Source organism: Hemicordylus capensis, chromosome 6 (assembly GCF_027244095.1).
Source record: "Hemicordylus capensis ecotype Gifberg chromosome 6, rHemCap1.1.pri, whole genome shotgun sequence".
Classification (NCBI taxonomy): domain Eukaryota; kingdom Metazoa; phylum Chordata; class Lepidosauria; order Squamata; family Cordylidae; genus Hemicordylus; species Hemicordylus capensis.
The window spans coordinates 102,376,951-102,398,083 of record NC_069662.1 but is presented as its reverse complement, the minus strand read 5'-3'; the positions used below and the strand labels follow the sequence as shown (position 1 = coordinate 102,398,083).

The 21,133-nt window shown below is 43.5% G+C and overlaps 1 protein-coding gene across 2 annotated transcripts; it reads left to right on the top strand.

Annotated features, from left to right (window-relative positions):
• The first annotated feature begins 11 nt into the window (after positions 1-11).
• METTL6 (methyltransferase 6, methylcytidine) lies at positions 12-13,956 on the top strand. 2 transcript variants are annotated; one of them, XR_008310329.1, is made up of 6 exons: positions 12-151; positions 3,832-4,203; positions 5,369-5,503; positions 7,153-7,323; positions 11,187-11,296; positions 13,394-13,530. XR_008310329.1 is itself a non-coding variant. In XM_053265014.1 (6 exons), exons 2-6 carry the CDS (start codon positions 3,907-3,909, stop codon positions 13,540-13,542), a joined length of 894 nt encoding a protein of 297 aa, XP_053120989.1. In that variant the 5' UTR covers positions 12-151; positions 3,832-3,906; the 3' UTR covers positions 13,543-13,956. The 2 variants fall into 2 exon arrangements, 1 of the variants encoding a protein (XP_053120989.1); XM_053265014.1 differs by having other exon boundaries at positions 11,155-11,296; positions 13,394-13,956.
• The last annotated feature ends 7,177 nt before the right edge of the window (positions 13,957-21,133 follow it).

Genomic DNA, 21,133 nt, shown 5'->3' with positions numbered 1-21,133 from the left:
CCGCCTGGACTCTTGTCCCTCCCGTGGCCGACGACGAGGCCGAGAAAGCGGGCGGGGAGCTACAGTGGAGGAAGGAGACTCTCGTGGGAGTGAGAAATGGCGGCAGCGTCGCCGGCGAGAAGGTTATTCCTGAACATGTGCGGAGCGCCAGGTAAAAAAAAAAAAAAAAGGGAAGGAAGGAAGGAAGCAAAGGAGGGGGCTGTTTGAGGCCGACCCGTGCTTGGTCCGTTTAAGCACGGGGGCCCTCTCAGCGGCCTCAAGCGAGGACTCGCTTCCTCCCAGCCCTGCTGCACGAGAGCCTTTGAACTGGAGATGCTGCCCGGGCTGGACCTGGGACCCTCTGCATGCAAAACGCATCCTCTGCCAGGGAGCGAAAGGACGGCCACTGCCGGCACCTTCATAGGAAAACACCTATGAGAAAAGCCCGTGTTGCTCCTGGGGTGGAGAAGGGAAGGGAAAAGAAAGGAACAAGTTGGTCTGGCTTCTATAGTCAAAAGAGCGGGGACGAGCGAGCTCGGCTGAGCCACTAGGTAGATCAGAGTTAAATATGATAGACTTACTTGGCCCCGCTGTTCACAAACTCTTTAAAAAAACAAAAACTGTTTTGTGTATGTATGTGCTTGTAAAACATGCCTCTGATGAAAAGCATCTCCAGTCCACAAAAGCTTACACCACAATAACTTTATTGATCTTTAAGGGACCCACAAAACCTTTTGAGGTAGACTAAACATAGGGTTTTAAAATTGTATTTGGCTCCCTCACTTTCCCCAGAACTGTAGTTCTTCGACCAGTGTCAAGGTGAAACTCTTTCAAGAAAAGGAACCAAACCTGGCAGGAACTTGATGTATCCTGATCAATGCCTCCTATTTTGGAATAACAAAGAATTCTGAGTTCTCTTTGGGGTGGAAGGTGGGGGGGGAGAGTGTTGCTAGATATGGATCAGGGCCCACTGCCTCCCATTTGATAATTAAATGCAAGTATATCCCCTCAGTGCCCCTTAATGGCACAGCGGGGAAATGACTTGCCTAGTATGTTTATGGGAAGCACCTATATCAGGCAGCAGTAATCTAGGAAGATACTGAAAGGCATCATTTCATACTGCGCAGGAGGAAGCAATGGTGAACCGTTCCTGTATTCTACCAGAGAAAACCACAGGGCGCTGTGGTCGCCAGGAGTCGACACCAACTCAATGGCACAACTTCTCTTTATATCCCCTCAAGAATAATTATGAAGGTGGAAGCAGCAGAGAGCTAAGTGAGGCTAGGTGCTCTCTCCCATGCTTTGTGCAGGTGCCTCTACTGCTGTACTTCCTTTCTAGAAGAGGTTTTTGAGGTAGCTGATGCGCCAGTATAGCAAAAATGTGTTCTTAGCTAGTAATGGAGCATGCTCATTATGATTAAAGAAAGCAGCTTTCTTTTTTCCTGCCCACAATTCTTGTCAGATATTATTACCTTTTTCAAAATTGGAATAAAACAAATCCAAATTCTACAGAAAAGCATCAGATTTTGTTGCTTGTGTTATTTGGCACCAAATAACTCTGAAATACAAAGAGGTAAAGACTACAGTGGTGCTTATTAAGGCAGATTTAAAGTGCTGCGAAATGCTGCAGAGCTGGCAAGAAAAGAGCACCCTCAGTCTCTCCCTTTGTAACCTGTGCCCCTACCCCGACAGAGCAATGAAAAATTGTGGTCCAGTCCATCAGAAAACATTACCCATCAAAAAAGCTTATCCCAGTACAGAAATCTGACAGAGTAATGAAAATTGATGGTATAGGCCTTCCTAAAACCCCACCCATCAAAAAAGCTTGTCTCAGTAAGAAACTCTGACAAGTTAATCTTGTCCATCATAAAATATTATCCATCAGAAAAGCTTGTTCCGGTATTGAAATGTGAATGGGTACTGAAAAAAACTGAAATCTGACTGAGTAATAAAAAATTGCTAGCTGATCCGGCACAGAGCATCTGCGCCCCTAGTTCTCCCTGTCTTCCCCCCATCTTCATTTCGTCTTCAGCCCCAGTCCGATCTGCCCCCTCACTTCAGCCCCAGTCCGATCTGCCCCCCCTCACTCCAGCCCCAGTCCGATCTGCCCCCTCATTCCAGCCCCAGTCCGATCTGCCCCCCTCACTCCAGCCCCAGTCCGATCTGCCCCCCTCACTCCAGCCCCAGTCCGATCTGCCCCCCTCACTCCAGCCCCAGTCCGATCTGCCCCCCTCACTCCAGCCCCAGTCCGTTCGGCCCCCCCTCACTCCAGCCCCAGTCCGTTCGGCCCCCCCTCACTCCAGCCCCAGTCCGTTCGGCCCCCCCCTCACTCCAGCCCCAGTCCGTTCGGCCCCCCCTCACTCCAGCCCCAGTCCGTTCGGCCCCCCCCTCACTCCAGCCCCAGTCCGTTCGGCCCCCCCCCTCACTCCAGCCCCAGTCCGTTCGGCCCCCCCCCTCACTCCAGCCCCAGTCCGTTCGGCCTCCCCCCTCACTCCAGCCCCAGTCCGTTCGGCCTCCCCCCTCACTCCAGCCCCAGTCCGTTCGGCCCCCCCCTCACTCCAGCCCCAGTCCGTTCGGCCCCCCCCCTCACTCCAGCCCCAGTCCGTTCGGCCCCCCCCCTCACTCCAGCCCCAGTCCGTTCGGCCCCCCCCCTCACTCCAGCCCCAGTCCGTTCGGCCCCCCCTCACTCCAGCCCCAGTCCGTTCGGCCCCCCCCTCACTCCAGCCCCAGTCCGTTCGGCCCCCCCCTCACTCCAGCCCCAGTCCGTTCGGCCCCCCCCTCACTCCAGCCCCAGTCCGTTCGGCCCCCCCCCTCACTCCAGCCCCAGTCCGTTCGGCCCCCCCCCACTCCAGCCCCAGTCCGTTCGGTCCCCCCCTCACTCCAGCCCCAGTCCGTTCGGTCCCCCCTCACTCCAGCCCCAGTCCGTTCGGCCCCCCCTCACTCCAGCCCCAGTCCGTTCGGCCCCCCCTCACTCCAGCCCCAGTCCGTTCGGCCTCCCCCCCCACTCCAGCCCCAGTCCGTTCGGCCTCCCCCCCCACTCCAGCCCCAGTCCGTTCGGCCCCCCCCCCCACTCCAGCCCCAGTCCGTTCGGCCCCCCCCTCACTCCAGCCCCAGTCCGTTCGGCCCCCCCCTCACTCCAGCCCCAGTCCGTTCGGCCCCCCCTCACTCCAGCCCCAGTCCGTTCGGCCCCCCCTCACTCCAGCCCCAGTCCGTTCGGCCCCCCCTCACTCCAGCCCCAGTCCGTTCGGCCCCCCCCACTCCAGCCCCAGTCCGTTCGGCCCCCCCCCTCACTCCAGCCCCAGTCCGTTCGGGCCCCCCCTCACTTCCGTTGGCTCCAGAATCTTGCACATTATTTGTCTTTCTGGGCTTAAGAAACAATTATTTTATCACTTATCCTGCTGCATATAGTGTGAGAGAAGGAAATAGTTGTATCTGATGCCTTTATCTTTTACATGCAAATGTAGCGAAAATAATAGGAATACTTTGGTGCATACTGTGATTAAAAAGTACAATAGTGGGAGGTTTGAAAATGGCTCCTGTGAACTTGTCCTCCTACATTGCAGTTTGTGGGGTGTGCATGGGAAAAGCTGATGGTAGAAAGTGTTTAGACTAAGTGGCATGTTACTGGCATGGGTTAAATGTGAAACACTATATACGGGTCCATCCAGGAGGGTTGACAGTTCTTTCACCTTTTACTTGGGCAATGTTCTCAGATGATGTTCTCTAAAGATATAAATGCATGTTTAAAAAGTGATGATAATAGGAAATAGTACATTAAGGAGACCCCTTGGTCATTTTTGTAACGCATTCAGCGAGGGATGCAAAATACTAACCTTTTCCCTGTCTCCCTAGATCTTCTTGCCTGATATGTGAGGTGAACAATTATGCTGACTAAAGAACAAAGCAATTATAGTATCCTTAATTAATATGACTGACTCCAGGCCTCCACAAGGTGACTCTTCTGCTGCTCAACTTGATGTAATCACCTCAAATTGTGAAGATGTAGCTCTTCAAAGAAGAGGACACAAGGCAAGAACACTTAGCCCAGGAGAAGTTGAAAAACTGGCAAAAGATCAGGTCTTGGTGTCTGACTTTAAACGACTAAAACTCGAGAAAGAAGCTCAGAAGAACTGGGATCTGTTTTACAAAAGGAACAGCACCAACTTTTTCAAAGACAGGCACTGGACGACTAGGGAGTTTGGAGAATTAAAAGCTTGCCGTGAAGTGAGCATATGTTCTGTTCTATAATAGTGGAAGGCAGCTGAGGGCTACTGTAGAAATGTTTATTTGAGCAAACAGGCCATCACCTGTTTAGTCTTATTAAAAATGCTAATTTTTATCTTGATGGCAAAATCTCACATCTATGTAGAGGGGTAGATGCATCTCACTTATTCTGTGAGGCTGCATTTGCGTTTTCCATTATAAGACTGAATGTAGTAATATATTTTTGAAGATGCTAGTCAGTTCTTTGATGCACACAGGCCCTACTCTCACAAAGGGGCTCTCAGTTTCTGTGGAAGCTGCACATTGTAATGCTTGCCTAAATGCTTCATTTAGCCACTGGGGGCCACCTTGGAAAATGACAACTATCCAGCTGATCATGGCTAATATGACTGTTCATATTATTCATAATATGGCTGTTCAGCTGGTTAGAAGGGGTGGGGTCTGACTTTAAGGGCGGGGGGTGCACTTGGTCATCCCTCCACTTCCCCCCCACCGGCGCTCGGTTATCAAAGGCAACTTCGGGGCGGCAGTATACCTCCCTGCTGCCCCGACTCCTCCTTGTCCAGAAGCACCAGGAACTTAACTGGCGCACATGCATGTGCTGGGCGCGTGTGCGCATGTTGCTCTTGCGCGAGCGCCTGCACAACATGTGCACACGAGCACAGCATGCACACACGCATGCCAGGTACTTCCCAGTACTTCTGGGCAAAGAGGAGACAGGGTGGCAGGGAGGTATGCTAGCGCCCCGAAGGAGCCTTTGATAACGAAGCGCCGGGGGGGGGGAAGCGGTGGGAGGGGTAAGTGCACCCTCCCCCACCCTTAAAGTCAGACCCCACCCCTGCCTTCGAACTTCCCCTGCTGGGTTCCGTGCACATCTCTACTCTATACTACTGGTATTTAATGAATGGAAACTTCATTTGCTTTGAAAGGATGTAACAAATTCTAACTATGCAAAGAAGCACCTTTTAAGCTGGTGGTTCTCTGCTGGCAGAGGGAAAAAATGCTCTTATTTAGCTTTGCATGTTTTCCATATCCTGTTGCTGATGTCTCTGTTTTCCTCACTTTTTTCATTCCTTTTGCTATGTAAGCTGCTTATAAGCTTTTTGTTGAAAAGTGATATATCTATCTATCTGTCTATAAATGTGATCCTTTCTGCACCATACAGTTTGAAGACCAGAAGCTTACGATTCTTGAAGCCGGTTGTGGTGTTGGGAATTGCTTGTTTCCACTTTTAGAAGAAGATTTGAATATCTTTGCTTATGCCTGTGACTTCTCTCCTCGAGCTGTAGAATATGTAAAGGTTGGTGAAATATTTGACTCATTTTCCCCCCTCATAAGAAATGCTTAAATATATTAAGGATGCTAAAAGAGATGAGAAAGTGAGGAAGAGATTGTACTGAGGTTTGGAGATTCTAATTTGTTTGGGATATAGTGTTCTGTTCTCCTCACTTGTTCACACATTCACTTAGCCTAATATGTCAATTCTTTATCCCATTTCAGTTTTGCATTTGGCTTACATGTTAAATGACTACATGTGACCCCCCCACCCCACCCCCCAACAAAATCATAATATAGCAATAACAATAGCACTTACATTTATATACCGCTCTATAGCTGGAAGCTCTCTAAGCGGTTTACAATGATTTAGCATATTGCCCCCAACATTCTGGGTACTCATTTTACCGACCTCGGAAGGATGGAAGGCTGAGTCAACCTTGAGCCCTTGGTCAGGATCAAACTTGTAACCTTCTGGTTACAGGGCGGCAGTTTTACCACTGCGCCACCAGGGGCTCATTTGTATGTATGGAAATAAGCCGCTAGCAGGGATCTCTTTTCTTTCCTATTCCACATTGAGATAACTGGGCATGAAAATGAAGAGTTGATTGCCCAGTGAGTGTCTGTATTTTAGCCCTGTTCAGGTGTTATAGAAACTGGGGATACTGTACTGGTGAACTAGGTTATGCTTTTGAACAAAATTATTATTTTTTAGTAATAGGTAGTTTGATTAATAGTTATAAGCCATCATGATAGCTTTAAACTAGCTTAGTTGGATAGGAATTCTTAAAAAATAAGTAAATAAAAATCTGAAATTCTATTTTCGCTCTGTGTAAAGAGGATGAGTTTCTATTCCTTCTTTAATCTCTTTTACATGTTTGCTGTATACAGTAATGTTTTATTGTTACCCACAAAAGCCCTGTTCAGGTGTTATAAAAACCTGAGAATACTGTATTCGTGTACATTGTCCTCAATAACCTGCTTGATGTTCCCTCCTCACCTCCGCTGTCCATTATTACAGCATTTGTCTGCAAAGAGAACTGCTGAACTTGTGGACAGATTCCAGTCATGGGAAGAGTCTGCGGCACGTGCGCGATGAGCGCATGTGCAGTTGCTACTTCCAGCCACTTCTGGCCGATGAGGGTAACGGGGTGGCAGGGAGGAATGCTGCCACCCTGAGGGGCTTGAAAATAACGGAGCGCCAGCAGGGGAAATGCGGCGGGAGGGATGAGTACACCCTCCCCTGCCAGCGCCGAAGCCCGCCCCCCCAGCTAAAATGTTTCGGAGGCCTTTATAATGGTCTCTGAAACGTTTCGGGGTCAAGCCTACCTTTATCTACAGAAGGGCTGTGTGACCTTTGGGCATAATTTTGGGAGGCAGAGGGAAGCGAAGATTACCCCTTCCCTGTTGGACAGAAAATGCTGGCTCATTGGTGCAACTTTAGTTTGGATGTAAGCCATTTTTAATGGTACATATCTGTGTCAGCTGACTGAAAAAGAATGTAGTACTGGCACCTATGTGCAAATTTGAAACTGAATAATCAAAAAGATGGAAACAATTCAAAATTGTACTATTCCTTAGTTTGATGCTTCAGTGTCTTCACTTCTAAAAGCAGACTCAAGGTGTATGATTGTGAATGTTTCTCCTCTAAGAAGAAATATGTTCACTTTGTAGCAAAACCCTTTATACGCTACCCAGAGATGCAAAGTGTTCCAGTGTGACCTTACCAAAGATGATCTTCTAGAAAATGTTCCACCAGAGTCTCTGGATGTTGTGATGTTAATATTTGTACTTTCTGCTATCCATCCTGAGAAGATGCACTTAGTTTTGCACAATGTTTATAAGGTAAGCAAGAATGTATTGACTCTCAGCTCTCTTTTTGCCACAAAAATGACATTTCTGCTCTGAAAAGCTGCTGCACGTATGCAGCAAGGGCTGCTTCACACAACACGTTTCTATGGGAGTCGTCCTGGCCTTGGGTTTACGTATGATGTGACCAAACATAATGGAGCACTTCTCACGATCAAGGAGAAGAGCTCCGTGGAAGTTTGTGGGGAGAGCAGGTTTCTCTTACCCTCCCCACAGACGATCTCCTGTCCATTCCTGGGCAGGTGGATTGCCTGCCCAGACAACCAGACTCCCGGCAGCTCCAGGGTTCGGGGTGCCGGGACGTGCTGCCATGCATCGCTCCACCCCCCCAGAGCCCCAATAATGCACGATGTGAGTGCACAGTGCATTACGGGGATCCCCCTCCCCCCAAGTGTTCCAGCCATGGCTGCAAGAAGCCGCGGCTGACACACAATTAACAACAACAACAACAACAAAGTTAAGAGAGCGCTCTCTCCCTTAACCTCATTTTAGAAGGAGGCTTCATAGGCAGGTTTGCCACCGTGTAGCCACCGGGATCGGGCTTACGAGTGTGCAAAACCGGGCTGGGCTCCCTTAGCCCAGTTTTGCATGTTCGGGTGACTAGCCCCATACTATGACCAGGATGATTGGAGCTCTTCCATGGCCATGACTGCTGGAAGATCACAGATGCAATAATGAAAGCTAGATATAAATCAGCATTAATAATCATCTCTGCAGTTTGGAGGAAGTTGGCTTTTTTTAACTTCACCTTCTTACCATTTCTTTTTTTTCCCCCAAATTGAATTTTTATTGATTTTAACAGTAATAATATTCATTCATAACAAACATAATAAACAGAAGTGGACTTCCCGCGCATCTCTCTTCGTGAAACATCAGCTATAAAATTTACCCTTGCTATAATAATAATTCAAAACATAAATTTAAACCCTTACAAACACAATTAGTCTACCCAACCTGCATTTCCCCCCCCCCTCTCTAAATTTCAAATCCAGCTGTAAGGTCCATAGTAGGAAAATAGTTTTTTAGATACACCAAAAATGGTTTCCAATCTTCTTTGAAACATTCTAAGCTTTGGACTCTTATCAGTGTTGTAAGTTTTGCCATCTCCGCATATTCCAAAATTTTTATCAGCCAATCTTCTTTTGAAGGCAGTTCATTACTCTTCCATTTTTGTGCATATATTATTCTGGCCGCCGTAGAAGCATACATGAAGAATGTTAAATTATTTGTAGAAATTAAACCTTGTGTTATTCCCAGTAGGAAGGATTCTGGCTTCTTAGGAAATGTCATTTTAAATATTTTATTTAACTCATTATATATCATATCCCAATAGGCCTTAGCCTTCCCACAGGTCCACCACATATGAAAGAAAGTACCTTCAGAATGTCCACACTTCCAACATTTGTTTGAAACATTTTTATACATTAATGCCAATTTTTTGGGTGTCAAGTACCATCTATACATCATTTTATAATAATTTTCTTTTAAAGCATAGCATGCAGTAAATTTTAAATCAGTTTTCCATAACTTTTCCCAGGCTGCCATTTCTATATTACGCCCCACATCTTGAGCCCACTTTATCATGGTCGTTTTAACCACTTCCTCTCTTGTCTGCTCCAGAAGTAACAGTTTATACATTTTAGAAACTAATTTTTCATCATTTTGACATAATTCCTTCTCAAAACTTGAAATCTGATCCTCAAATCCAACATTAAAGTCTTTCTTATATATCTCATTTAACTGATGATACTGAAACCAATCTCTAACCAAATTTTGTATTTCAGTTAAACTTTTTAACTTACAATCCTTGTCTTGAAAATGTAACAAATCCCTATAGGTACCCCAACACATTTGCATATTTACTTCTTTGCGTGATAAACCTTCAATCGGAGATATCCATAACGGAGTTTTAGGTTCCAACCAATTTTTATATTTTAACCACACCCTCATTAAAACTCCTTCTCACATAGTGATTCAAAAAGTCTTTGTGTATTTTACTTTTTTCATACCACAGATACGCATGCCATCCAAACCTTCTATCAAATCCTTCCAAGTCCAGAATTCTAGGGTTTCTTAATGTTATCCATTCTTTTAGCCATGTCAAACAAACAGCATCAAAGTACAAGCTTAAGTCTGGCAGGGTAAGACCACCTCTTTCCTTTGCATCTGTTAAATTCTTAAAATTAATTCTTGGTCTTTTCCCCACCTTTTTACCATTTCACTATTTGCAGTATTGCTTTCCTAGTGAATAAAGCAGCACAAAGAGATGCAGCTTTCTAAAAAATTAGATGACTTACTAGAAGATTTCAAAGCCGTTGCTAGGGAGTGTTTGAATACTTAGAAATGAAGATCACATTCCCCATCTTATTTATGCTTTGATGAGAGAGATGTCCCTTGGTTTATAACTAAGTTTATATTTCTTGATATAAGCTGCAAATTCTTAATCTGGATGAAGCAATCATCAGAACAAACTCTGAAATGTTGAACATATTCAGCACTCACTAAGAGTGCTGAACACCTGCAGAGAAAAGCTCTTTTTGAGTTAATAAATACATGTCAGGTAGAAATGAAAAGGACTCTGCTGATTGAAGAATATAGTTTACATGCACAAATATAATTATCTCAGATTTGATTTACCAATAGGAATTCTAAATTGCAGGATAATGTGTAATGCCTCTGTAACTGTTTGCTACAAACCACTGGCAAGATCTCCTGCACATGCCCACTTGAAATTAATGGGGGCTTCGTAAGAACAAATTCATTTTCAATTAATTAACAAATTAATTAACACATTTCAATTAACAAATTTATTCAATTAATGGGGGCTTTGTAAGAACAAATTCAGAAACTGCCCTGAGCCATTTTGGAAGGGCTGTGTAGAAATAAATTATAAATTTTAACAATGGTTAATGGTTTAAGCTATTGTTACATTCCTTCCCAGTGGGTAGGAATTCTGTAGTTTGACCAAACCGTGGTCTCTTTCCATTCAGCTTGATGCAAATGTTGCTTCTAGTGCCTTGTTAAAATGTAGAGTGAAGAGTTAATTTAGCTGTCTTTTGTGGGCTAATAAATGGGATGAGCATAAAATATTTCATGACAACTATGTTCTCATTAAATGATAACTTTTCATGCATGAAAAGGATGAAATAGCAGGGTAGAGCTGTTGCTGAATTACAACCGGGGATGAAGGAAGTTGTAGTTCAACCACAGCTGGAGACCCAAAGTTGCCTGCCCCTGCCCTAGTTCATGCAAGCTTGAGCTAAAGCAAATGTGTTACTCTTGAAGGTTCCCCAAGACTCATTGTTGGTTTTGTTGCAACAGATGGACACAGCTATCTCTTTGGAAGTCCTTCAGTGTAAACTTGCACGTAAAATATGGCCAATTTACCTTTTACTCTTTTCATATAGAAACAAATACCAGAATTGATTCTGGGCTGTGGAATCTATTTTAGGAAAAATATGTCAGAACATTTTCCAGTAGAAATTTTATTATTTTCATTTGCTATAATAATAGCAAATACAATTTTGCAGTAGACATTTTATTTAGTTTTTATTCCCTATGTTAATAGGGAATAATTTAAAAAATCATGTTTAGAAACTTGTTTAGTAAGAACTATGATAATAGCAGTCAGAGAGATCTCTGCAAAGATTTTTGTTATCTTAGAAGTAAAACTACTAGTGTTTATAGTCTTTGTTGTCAATATATCTGAAAGAACTGAGCTTTAGGGAGACTGTTCCACTTTTATTATATAGTACTACATCTGTATTTTAAAATGTCAATTTCACTAATACATGAAATATTTGACAGGTGTTAAAACCAGGCAAATGTGTGCTTTTTAGAGATTATGGTCTTTATGATCATGCAATGCTGAGGTTTAAATCTGCTAGCAAACTTGGAGAATATTTTTATGTTAGACAAGATGGAACAAGATCGTATTTCTTCAAAGATGGTGAGTCCACTTGCTCTCATTTTGTTATGTTGGGCTTCCTTGAATTTCTTGAATGTCCTTGCAGCTTTCTACAAAGCAAGAGATTATGGAATTCTGTAGTTATTAATCTAACATGTGTACTCTGTGTGGTGCTTTACAGTGTTTGCCTAATTCATTCTCACTATTTCTGAGGCCACTGGCTTAAGATAATATTGTTAGTTGAAAGAGCGGAGTGATTCATATGTGGAGTACCAGCTATGCCAGATCAAGGTGGCGAAGCAGGTTATAACTCTGATTATGTAGGCAAGCGAGTGCAGATGTTAGGATCAGGGCTCCAGAGGTGCAGTATTACAGTGCAGTACAAAGCCAACTATTTCTCGTAGAATTGCTGCTTACACATATGAGGCTTAAATCAGGTTAAGGGGATGCACTTATGTTTTTAATACACTTTATGTGAAAGTCATGGTTTCAGAGAAGGAAAGCTGCTATTTAACTTCCATAGCAGTAATGTGAAGCTAAGGATTCCGTTAGTCCGTAGTGTGGTCTCTTCTAGCGTTGTAGCAGGAAGGATTCTGTAGCGTCCCCTGGCTTATAATTGGTAGTAATACATAAATTATATTAACATCTTGCAGTGCTTTTTACAAATTGTAATAGTCTCCTTTTTTACACATCCAGAAGTGTAGGGAGGATTATTAGTTTTTTGAAGGTCACATATGACTACAGTTAAAATCCTAATCCAGATCTTAATTTTGGTCACTTAAAGTTCAGCTAGCTTTGAAGGAAAGAAGAACAAGCTTAACTCCATAATTTTTAAGATACAAAAGCTGAAAGGCAAGAACTGCCTGTCATCTGTGTTAGAATTGTGAACTGCTTTTTTGTTGCCTGCTGCAAAACCCCTACATTTATCTAGAGCAGGGATGGCCTACCTGAGGCTTCATAGCTTCTGTTGGACTATATTGGACTGATGAGGACATCATCCTCATCTATAGCAGCCAATACCCAGGGATAATGGGAGTTGTAGTCAACAGCTGCAGAGCTCCAACCTGTCCAGGCCTGATCTAGAGGCCTCTATCGCTAACCATTCAAAAGGTAGGATTGAAAAGTTGCAAAATTAGTCCTGTGAGCACAGTGGTGCTTTAAACTTATTTTCCTGGAACAACAGTCTCTACAAGATGTAGAGTATGACAGTATGCCTCTGAAACTGGGGAGAGTTTCAGAAGCAGATTATGATATGGCATGAGGCTCAGTAGCTTAAGGAAAAGGAATTCTACTGGGCTGGTGTCTTTAGATCCTGACCAAAATGTTTTTACATTGAGATTATTTTGATGGTATATGGTTTCCATCAGTGTAGATAGAAGCGTCTAAAGACCTGGGTCGCCTTTTTATGCTAGACATTATATGTATTTGACATGCTAGGAAAATAGATATTTGTTATTTGCATGTGTAACATCGCTTTCAACAGTACAGCTGATGGGAGGAAAGGGATCGAGTTCACATTAGAATCCCATTCCTGCCTAGAATCCAAGTAGGCAACGCTAGCAGTTTCATAGACTTTTTTTTTTTTTTGGACAGACAGGGTTCTTGTGAAGGCATATGCATGAGTCCTGTGACTTGCTCAATAAAAACAGTGTCCAGACACAACTACAAGAAGTGTGTGCAGAGTTTTGTCCTCAGTTGAACAGTTTGCTACATTCAGCATGGTTAGTTTGAGAAGTGTAGCCTGCATATTTAGGGTCTCTTTAATCTCACCGGTACATAAGAAACTGCCTTATACTGAATCAGACCATTGGTCCATCTAGCTCAGTATTGTCTACACCGATAGGCAACAGCTCTCCAAGGTTTCAGGTAGGAGTCTTTCCCATCCCTACTTGGAGATGCTAGGAATTGAACCTGAGACCTTTTGCAAGCAGATATTCTACATATGGCCCTGTCTCCTGAGGGGAATATCTTAGAATAGAGTGTTCATATATAGTTATCCATCCAAGTACAAACTAAGGCAAACCTTGCTTAGCCAAGGGGACAATTCATACTTGCTACTGCAAGGCTGGCTCTCTACTACAAAACAAATTTCATGTTTGCATATCCATCTAAATAAGACCATTTTTTCTTCTCCATCAGATTTCTTGGCTCAGCTTTTTCTGTCTGTGGGATATGAGCAAGTGGTCAACGAATATGTGCTGCGAGAAACTGTGAACAAGAAGGAAGGCCTCTGCGTTCCAAGAGTGTTTCTCCAAAGCAAATTTCGAAAGCCTCAAAGGAAAACATGATTTTTGCTGACTTGCAGCTGGACTGTTGAAGTCTATACAACACTGGCCTGCAGTAGTTTCTTCTCTTTGCTTTTGCTATCACAGGGAGAAATGTACTGGAATGACTAACTCTGTGCCTGCCCAAGCTGCTATCTGATTCCCCCACTCAACTTTGTGACAAGTGAATGACACTCAAAATAAAGGAAAGGGGTACACATATGGTTAGCCCCCTGCTTGGTGGCCACCCTTAAGTTTTTCCTATCTTGAAGCTGTGCCTGGATGGCAAATATTTCAAATAAAGTACTTTCATTTTTAATTACTGCTTCAGAAATGGAAGGAAGAATGTTTGGAATATTTTACATTTTTTGTAATTTTTTGAATTCCCATTTTAAGTGGATATGTGTGAAATACAAACACTTGTTTTGTTACTTAAAATGGATTCTGTCCTCAGTTTCATTCCTTCTCAAGTGGAGTTTTTTGGTAAGCAATTGCCTTGCAGTTTGAATTGATTGCCTCTTGTCTATCTATAGCTGCGCAGGGCACTAGACTTTTGCAGGGACGTACCACGTGTCCTACTAATCATCCTTGTCTCTGTCTTACTTGAATCCCTGGGTCAGCTGTTATGCCTGATCTGCGGGAGAGAGAATAGAAAAGGCACTTTGTAAGAGTGTAGGAATAATCCCCAATCCATTCTAAGTCTTGGCTGGAAATATTTTTCTCTGTAAAATACAGCCTTGTGTGATGAAAGACGGCGATGATATTTGTCTAGGGCAGGGGTTCTCAACCTGGGATACTCTGGATCTTGCTGAATGACAGTTCCCATCATCCCCAGCTACAGTTTATTGTGGTTGAGGACGATGGGAGTTGTCTTTCAGCAACATCTGGAGTACCACCAGTTAGGAACCCCTGGTCTAGGGAATATTTAACAAGAGAACCCCAATTCCCCACTGTGCCATGAAGGCACTGGCTGATCCTGGGTCTTGGCCTAACCCACATTACAGACTTGCAATGATACAATGAGAAAATCTTCACAGGTACTGTCCTGAGTTTCTTGGAGGAAATGTAGTGTACAAATTGGATTGGGGCAAGGTTTGGAATGCAGTGAACTGATTGACTTTGCCACAGAATGCAGAGAATGATGTTAGCAGTGCAGGAGGGTCTGTACCAGAAAGGTGGACTGTGTTGTGCGTTTGTTTCATTTGATGAATAGGCGAAGGCTTCACAAAGAACTATTATGGCACACATTTGACATGGATATGTTATCAATATACATACTTGTTACACTTGAGCAATTGCAGTTCAGGTAGGTAGCTAGGTCAAGGCTGGGCTACCTCTCAACTCGTGCTTGTGAAATAAGGATGGAATTTTAATCTGCCAATGATGACTGAGTATGGAGCTACGGCAAGAGGTTATTCTCCAAACCAGCTAGTCTAGGATAGAAGAGTGGGAGCTTGCCCATGCACTTTTGATCTCCATATTCTTTGGAGTAAATCCCAAAATAAGTGAAACAAAGCATTGCATGAAATACAAGACACTTTTAATTACGTTGGGAAGAAAACACAAATATTTTATTCACAGCATTTTGTTCACTAGGTGGCACCAGACACCAGAACTAGGATGTAAGTATCTAGTCCAGTAGATACTTGAATGGTTATAATTGCCTTTCCCGCTGTGAATTGTGGCACTTACAAAGTGATTTAAAAATTAGGACTTGTTTCATGGAAAGGGAAGGGGAAAGTAATGTTAATTAAAGATAATGTTTCATAGTATGAGTCACAGGGGAATAAGGCAAAGCTCTCTTTAAAATGGTACCTTTGCTCCTAATCATTCACCAGTTGTCATGCTAATGGCATCAGATGGTAAACTTGGAGCTTAATCTTGTAATTTATTTTTTTGGGGGGTGGGGGACTGTTACTTTAAAAGCAGTGCTACTAGTGAAAATGGGTTTGCCTCATGGCTCCGCTCCTTGATACATACATTTGGCTGTCGTGATCTGACTGAGGCAGCGTCACACTCTCAGAATGTTCACACTTCAGTTTATCTGCACCTGCTGAGCTGTGATTGATTACAACTTGAGCAGGAGCTTGTATGATTAAGCTGCTAATGCTGTATCTTCCACTCCAGTTATCTTAGTGGCTGGTTGATTTTTGACAAGACCTACTGAGGCCAAAGTTGTCACCTTTCCCCCCATGGTGCTGCTCTTGTGCTTCAGTCTCCAATGAAGAAATTCCTGTTGTTTTACTTCCATACCAGGAAAATACACAGTACAACGTTTGTTTATCTTTGAGGATGGGCAGGGGGTGTGGGTGTAGAAGATTTTGGCATAAAGGTCTTTGAGAAACCAGTGTTATTTTGTTGTGTCTGGCCCAGATAGGTAAGTAGTGATTCAAGTATGCACTGTGGATTTGCATCAAAGTCTGGTTCTCCATAACTGGCACAAAAACAAGATACATAATCTTGTTATCTTATTCATAACAATCATAATCTTATCTTTGACCAGGAGTTTAAGATGAAATACAGAGCAGTTAATACTGCCATGAAGGGTCTTCAAAAACCCAACATTCTATTTTCTTAGGTCTGGCCTGATGTACAAATGACAAATTACGAACAGTGGCCTCCAGATATGTGTGATGCCAGTGTAAGTAAGGGTGTAACACAATGACACTGCACAAAGACAGAAACCTATGATACAGATTAGCTCTTGTTTTAGCAGAAGAGAGTGATACAATATACTGTTTTGTATGAGTCTCTGAGAAGGTTTTCTGTGGGCATTTGCAACAGCTTGGAGCATAGCAAGGCACAATGCACATCTTCTGGCATTACACTAGTGCAGCACCAGTCTTTATGTAGGCCACTATCTTTAAATTGCCTTCTCATAACCACTAAGAGTTTTGTGTTTAGCAATGCAAATTGGCTATAAAAGTACAGTCTGAAGAGATCAAATAGCGCTGACTCCTGCCATACACTAAAATATTGAAAGCTTAGAATTAAGCCTTTAAACAGAATAACATTGTGGTGTATGTTTAGTAGACAGAAGGCCTTTGAGCTTTTATGGAGGGACCGTGTACTAGAAGATCTGTGATTCTGTTCTAAAAAGCCTCGATTTAGATAAAATTCCCTTTTGGATGTTATTTTAAACCAAGAATGTTTTGGATGCTATTTTAAACCTCCTTGAGTGGAGGCAGTAGACTAGGAGGTCCTTCACACAACCTTGCTGGGGAGGGAGGGCGGGCTGCAGGGAAGGCTGTCCTTCCCTCTGCCCCACCACATGTGCCCACACAAGCAGGGGTGCAGCGGAGGGAGACACTGGGAGTGGGAGGACTCCCTCCGCCCCCCAGCATACCAAGGTGCCCAGGGGCATAAGTGTGGTGGCTGCTCTTAGAGCAGCCGCTGTGCTTGGCATGACCGCTCCTTCCCCTGACTAGCTATCAGAAATTGCAGCGAGCCAGGGCAAAGCCGTTTAACTAGGAGGCAATTGCCCAGACGGCAGCCAAGGTTAAGCAAACTACAGGTTTGCGTAACCTCGGCTAAATGCTGGATTAAAAAGTGGGGCTTGGAGCAGGGACAGCACCAGGAACGACCTTGCTCCTGGTGCTTCACATGTGCAGCCTAACCCAGGCTGGGATGCCCTAACCTGGGTTAGGTTGTGTGTGTGTGTGAATACCCTTACGTTCTCTAATCCTGTGCTAGTGGTGGTGAGGTTGGGGGCTGGACAAAAGGAGAGATGGAAGAATGGGCTGAGAAACAAGGAAGCTGCATCCTAACTCAATATATCTGAGTATTTAACAGCACAGACACTTTCCAGCCAAGGACCTGGGAACTCTATCATTCATTCATTCAATTTATATATCACCCTTCCAAAAATGGCTCAGGGCAATTTACATTAAAATAAAAATAATTAAAATCAATTAACAGTTCCCCCTAATTTTTAAGGATGAACATTCCTCTGACTGGATGCATCTAATTACTGAAAAGCTAAAATCATATGGGCTGTCAGCGGAATATCTTCTCCCTCTGGGCTACAATAATGCTATGGTGATCCTTAAGAGGCGTATTATTGATATGGAATGCCAGACAGATTTAAGCCAGGCACCAAGCCCTCACAAAAACCAGCTAAATACCTGTCTGACCTGATATATCCAGCACAGAGAAGAGCCTTGACATTGCCTCGGCTGGATAGGCTGTTCTCTGTAGTACTAGAGGGTAGGTATAGGAGAGTTCCTTATTTGGAGAGACTGTGCTCTTGTGGAAGTGGGAGTATTGAGATGGTTGGCCATGTGCTTCTGTATTGTTCTTTCTGCCACGAGCTGCGTTCCAAATATATTGCTCCTCTCATTCTTAGATACCCTGACAATTCGGATGAATTCTATATAAACTTATTTCTTTCTGATAAACACACTTATGTCTCACACTCAGTAGCCAAATTCTGTACGGCTGTGATTAAAATTCACTCATGGTGTGTCAGAAACGGTCAATTTTACTAGTCCCTCCTTTTAAATTTTGTTTTATCCTATATTTTATATCTCAATCTTCTATGAAACTGATTTTTTATATTTATATGCATGTAAGTGTTTATATTGATATCTACCCTCAGGGTAGATTTATTTGATCTGGATTGTGTATTTGATCAAAGATCGCAATAAACTGAACTGAAACTAGAAAAAAAATTTAAAAAAATATTAACAGTTAAAAACAAAAACTATAAAAACAACATAAAACCAATAAACAATTAAAACATTTAAAGCAGTTAAAAAATCCTGGAAGGCCAGGCCAAACAGATAGGTTTTAAGGGCTCTCCTGAAAACTAAAAACGAATTCAAATTATGGATTTCTACGAGGAGTACATACCACAGCCGAGGAGCAGCTACAGAGAAGGTCCACCTCTGAGTCAGCACCAGACGTGCTGGTGGTAACTGAAGACAGACCTCCTCAGATGACCTTAACCTGTGGTGGGGATCATGCAGAAGAAGGTGCTCTCTAAGATAACTCGGACCTAAGCTGTTCAGGGCTTTAAAGGTAATAACTAACACTTTGTATTTTGCCTGGAAACATAGTGGTAGCCAATGCAACTGTTTCAAAACAGGCATAATATGGTCTCTCGGGGTTGCCCCAGAGACCAATCTGACTGCCGCATTTTGAACTAACGGAAGTTCCCAAACTATGTACAAAGGCAGACACATATAGAGCGCATTACAGTAGTCAAGCCTGGAGATTACCAGCTGATGCACCACTGTTTTGAGGTCGTCCTCTTCAAGGAATGGACGTAGTTGTCAAATCATCCAAAGCTGAGAGAAAGCATTCCTGGCCATGGCCTCCACCTGAGATACCAGGGTGAGGCCTGGGTCCAGGAGTTCACCCAAGCTGTGCACCTGCTCCTTCTGGGGGAGTGTAACCCCATCCAGGACAGGAAGATCTAACTCATCCCTCAAATTTTGAGCCCCTACACTGTGCACCTCCATCTTGCTTAGATTCAGTTTCAATTTGTTATCCCTCATCCAGCCCATTACTGCCTGCAGGCAGGCATTTAGAGAATGAGTGCCATTTCCTGATGATGAAGGTGAAAAGGAGAAGTAAATTTGGGTATCATCAGCATACTGATAACACCCAGCATGAAATCTCCTGATGACCTCACCCGTTGGTTTCATGTAGATTCATGTAAAAAGCACTGGTGACAGAATGGAGCCCTGATGGACTCTGTATATCAGCTCCTGTTTTGAGGAGCAGCTGTCACCAAGCTCCACCATCTGGAATCTACCTCAGAGATAGGAGCAGAACCACTGAAATGCAGTGCCCCTTATCCCCAATTCCAGAGGAATATCATGGTCAATAGTATCGAAAGCCACCGAGAGATCCAGAAGAACCAACAGAGTCACACTCCCTCTGTCGATTCCCTGGTAAAGGTCATCCATCAGGTCGACCAAGGCTGTCTCAACCCCATAGGCAGCTCTAACGCCAGTTTGAAATGGGTCTAGATAATCAGTTTTCTCCAAAACTGCCTGGAGCTGGTTGGCCACCACCCTCTCAATCACCTTTCCCAACCAAGGGAGACTAGAGATTGGCCTAGCCAACTCTAGCACTAGAATTATGAATACGCAAATCTGTAGGAGTGGAACAAAGACTGAAGGCATGGCCAGCCCTACTATTAGGTAAAGTGAGGCAGTTACATCAGGTAGAAGAACTGGGACACTACTAAAGGTCAGTAAAGGGTCAATTGTTTAATTTGTTTGCACATTTTTGCTGTTGTGGAGGGACCATCATTTAAACTTTCTGCCATGGATGTCAAAATATTTTGGGCCTCTTAGTACGGGAAGAACTTTCAATCCCCTTTTCAAGTCTTTAGCAGAAGCCTTCTGTATGTTCTCCACATTTTTTCTCCCTGGTTCTAATCAAAGAACTTCCAGGCCAGAAGAGAACTATCAGATTCTTGGTACTAAAAACTATTCTTTTGCAATTGGCACAATCTGGCTATGTAGACTTCTATTGTTATAGCTTATTTGGCCAGTAATCAAACTATGCAGGCCTACTTCCTGAAAATAAAAACCTCATTCACAATGTTATTCCTAAATCAGTATAAGTCAATACTCATCTCCACTCACAGCAATTAGATCAAAGAATAATTATAGTCATTTGGAAAATTAAATTCTTTCTACTGAACTCTGCGGTATCTGATCTCACCAGGACAGAAAGCTACTCAACGCTTGATGAACAATTCAGCTAGCTGTGCACACCTGGGTACCAATTAAGGATGAATCTTCAATGTGAGTGCAAAAAACAAAGAGTGCAAATGAACAAAGAAGGGAGACCAGACCTTCCGCTGAAGTAGAGTATAAAATATATCCCTTTCATAACTGCCGTCCTGTGGTAAGTCATACAAAATAAAGCAAGGAAGGGGTGAGGGGTAGGCTTCTGTCTCTGGGATATGGAAGGAACTGGTGGTTCAACATTAGACTTAAAACAAAACAGCTAAAGAAATGAAGTATCTATTGTGGCTGGGCAAAGAGCAGGAAATGTACACATTGAGCATTACTGGCAATGCCCTTAGATCTTTTTTTACAGCTGATGTGAATATAATACTCCTTTGCTTTGAGTTCATTTTATGTGTAGTTCATTTTTAAAAGCAACCGAGATGGGGAAAAGGAAAATAGTGTCCCTTCTAGAATTTGCTGCCTGGTGCAAATGGTCCTAAGCATTAATTAAGAAGTAATGGTGACAGGGCATTGTTTTCTAAAAGGGCCATCATGGAATGCCTGTTCAAAGAAACAAAAGGGTAAAACTAGATGTAACATAGGAGATTCAGGTCTCTCATTATCTTTCTTTCTTTCTTTCTTTCTTTCTTTCTTTCTTTCTTTCTTTCTTTCTTTCTTTGCTTGTTTGTTTTGCCTCAAAGCAAAGTGAGGAAACCAAAGGAGGATGGGTTAATCCTCCCTCCCTGCACCAGAGGCGTAACTAGGGAAAACGGCGCCCGGGGCAAGCACTGAAATGGCGCCCCCCGCCCTCCCAACATACTACATTATACTTAGGTTTTTCCTCACAAGCGCCCGCCACCGCCGCCAAGCCAGGCCACTGACTGGCCACCAGGCGCCAGCAAAGCAATGGGGGGGCTCGGGCGGCG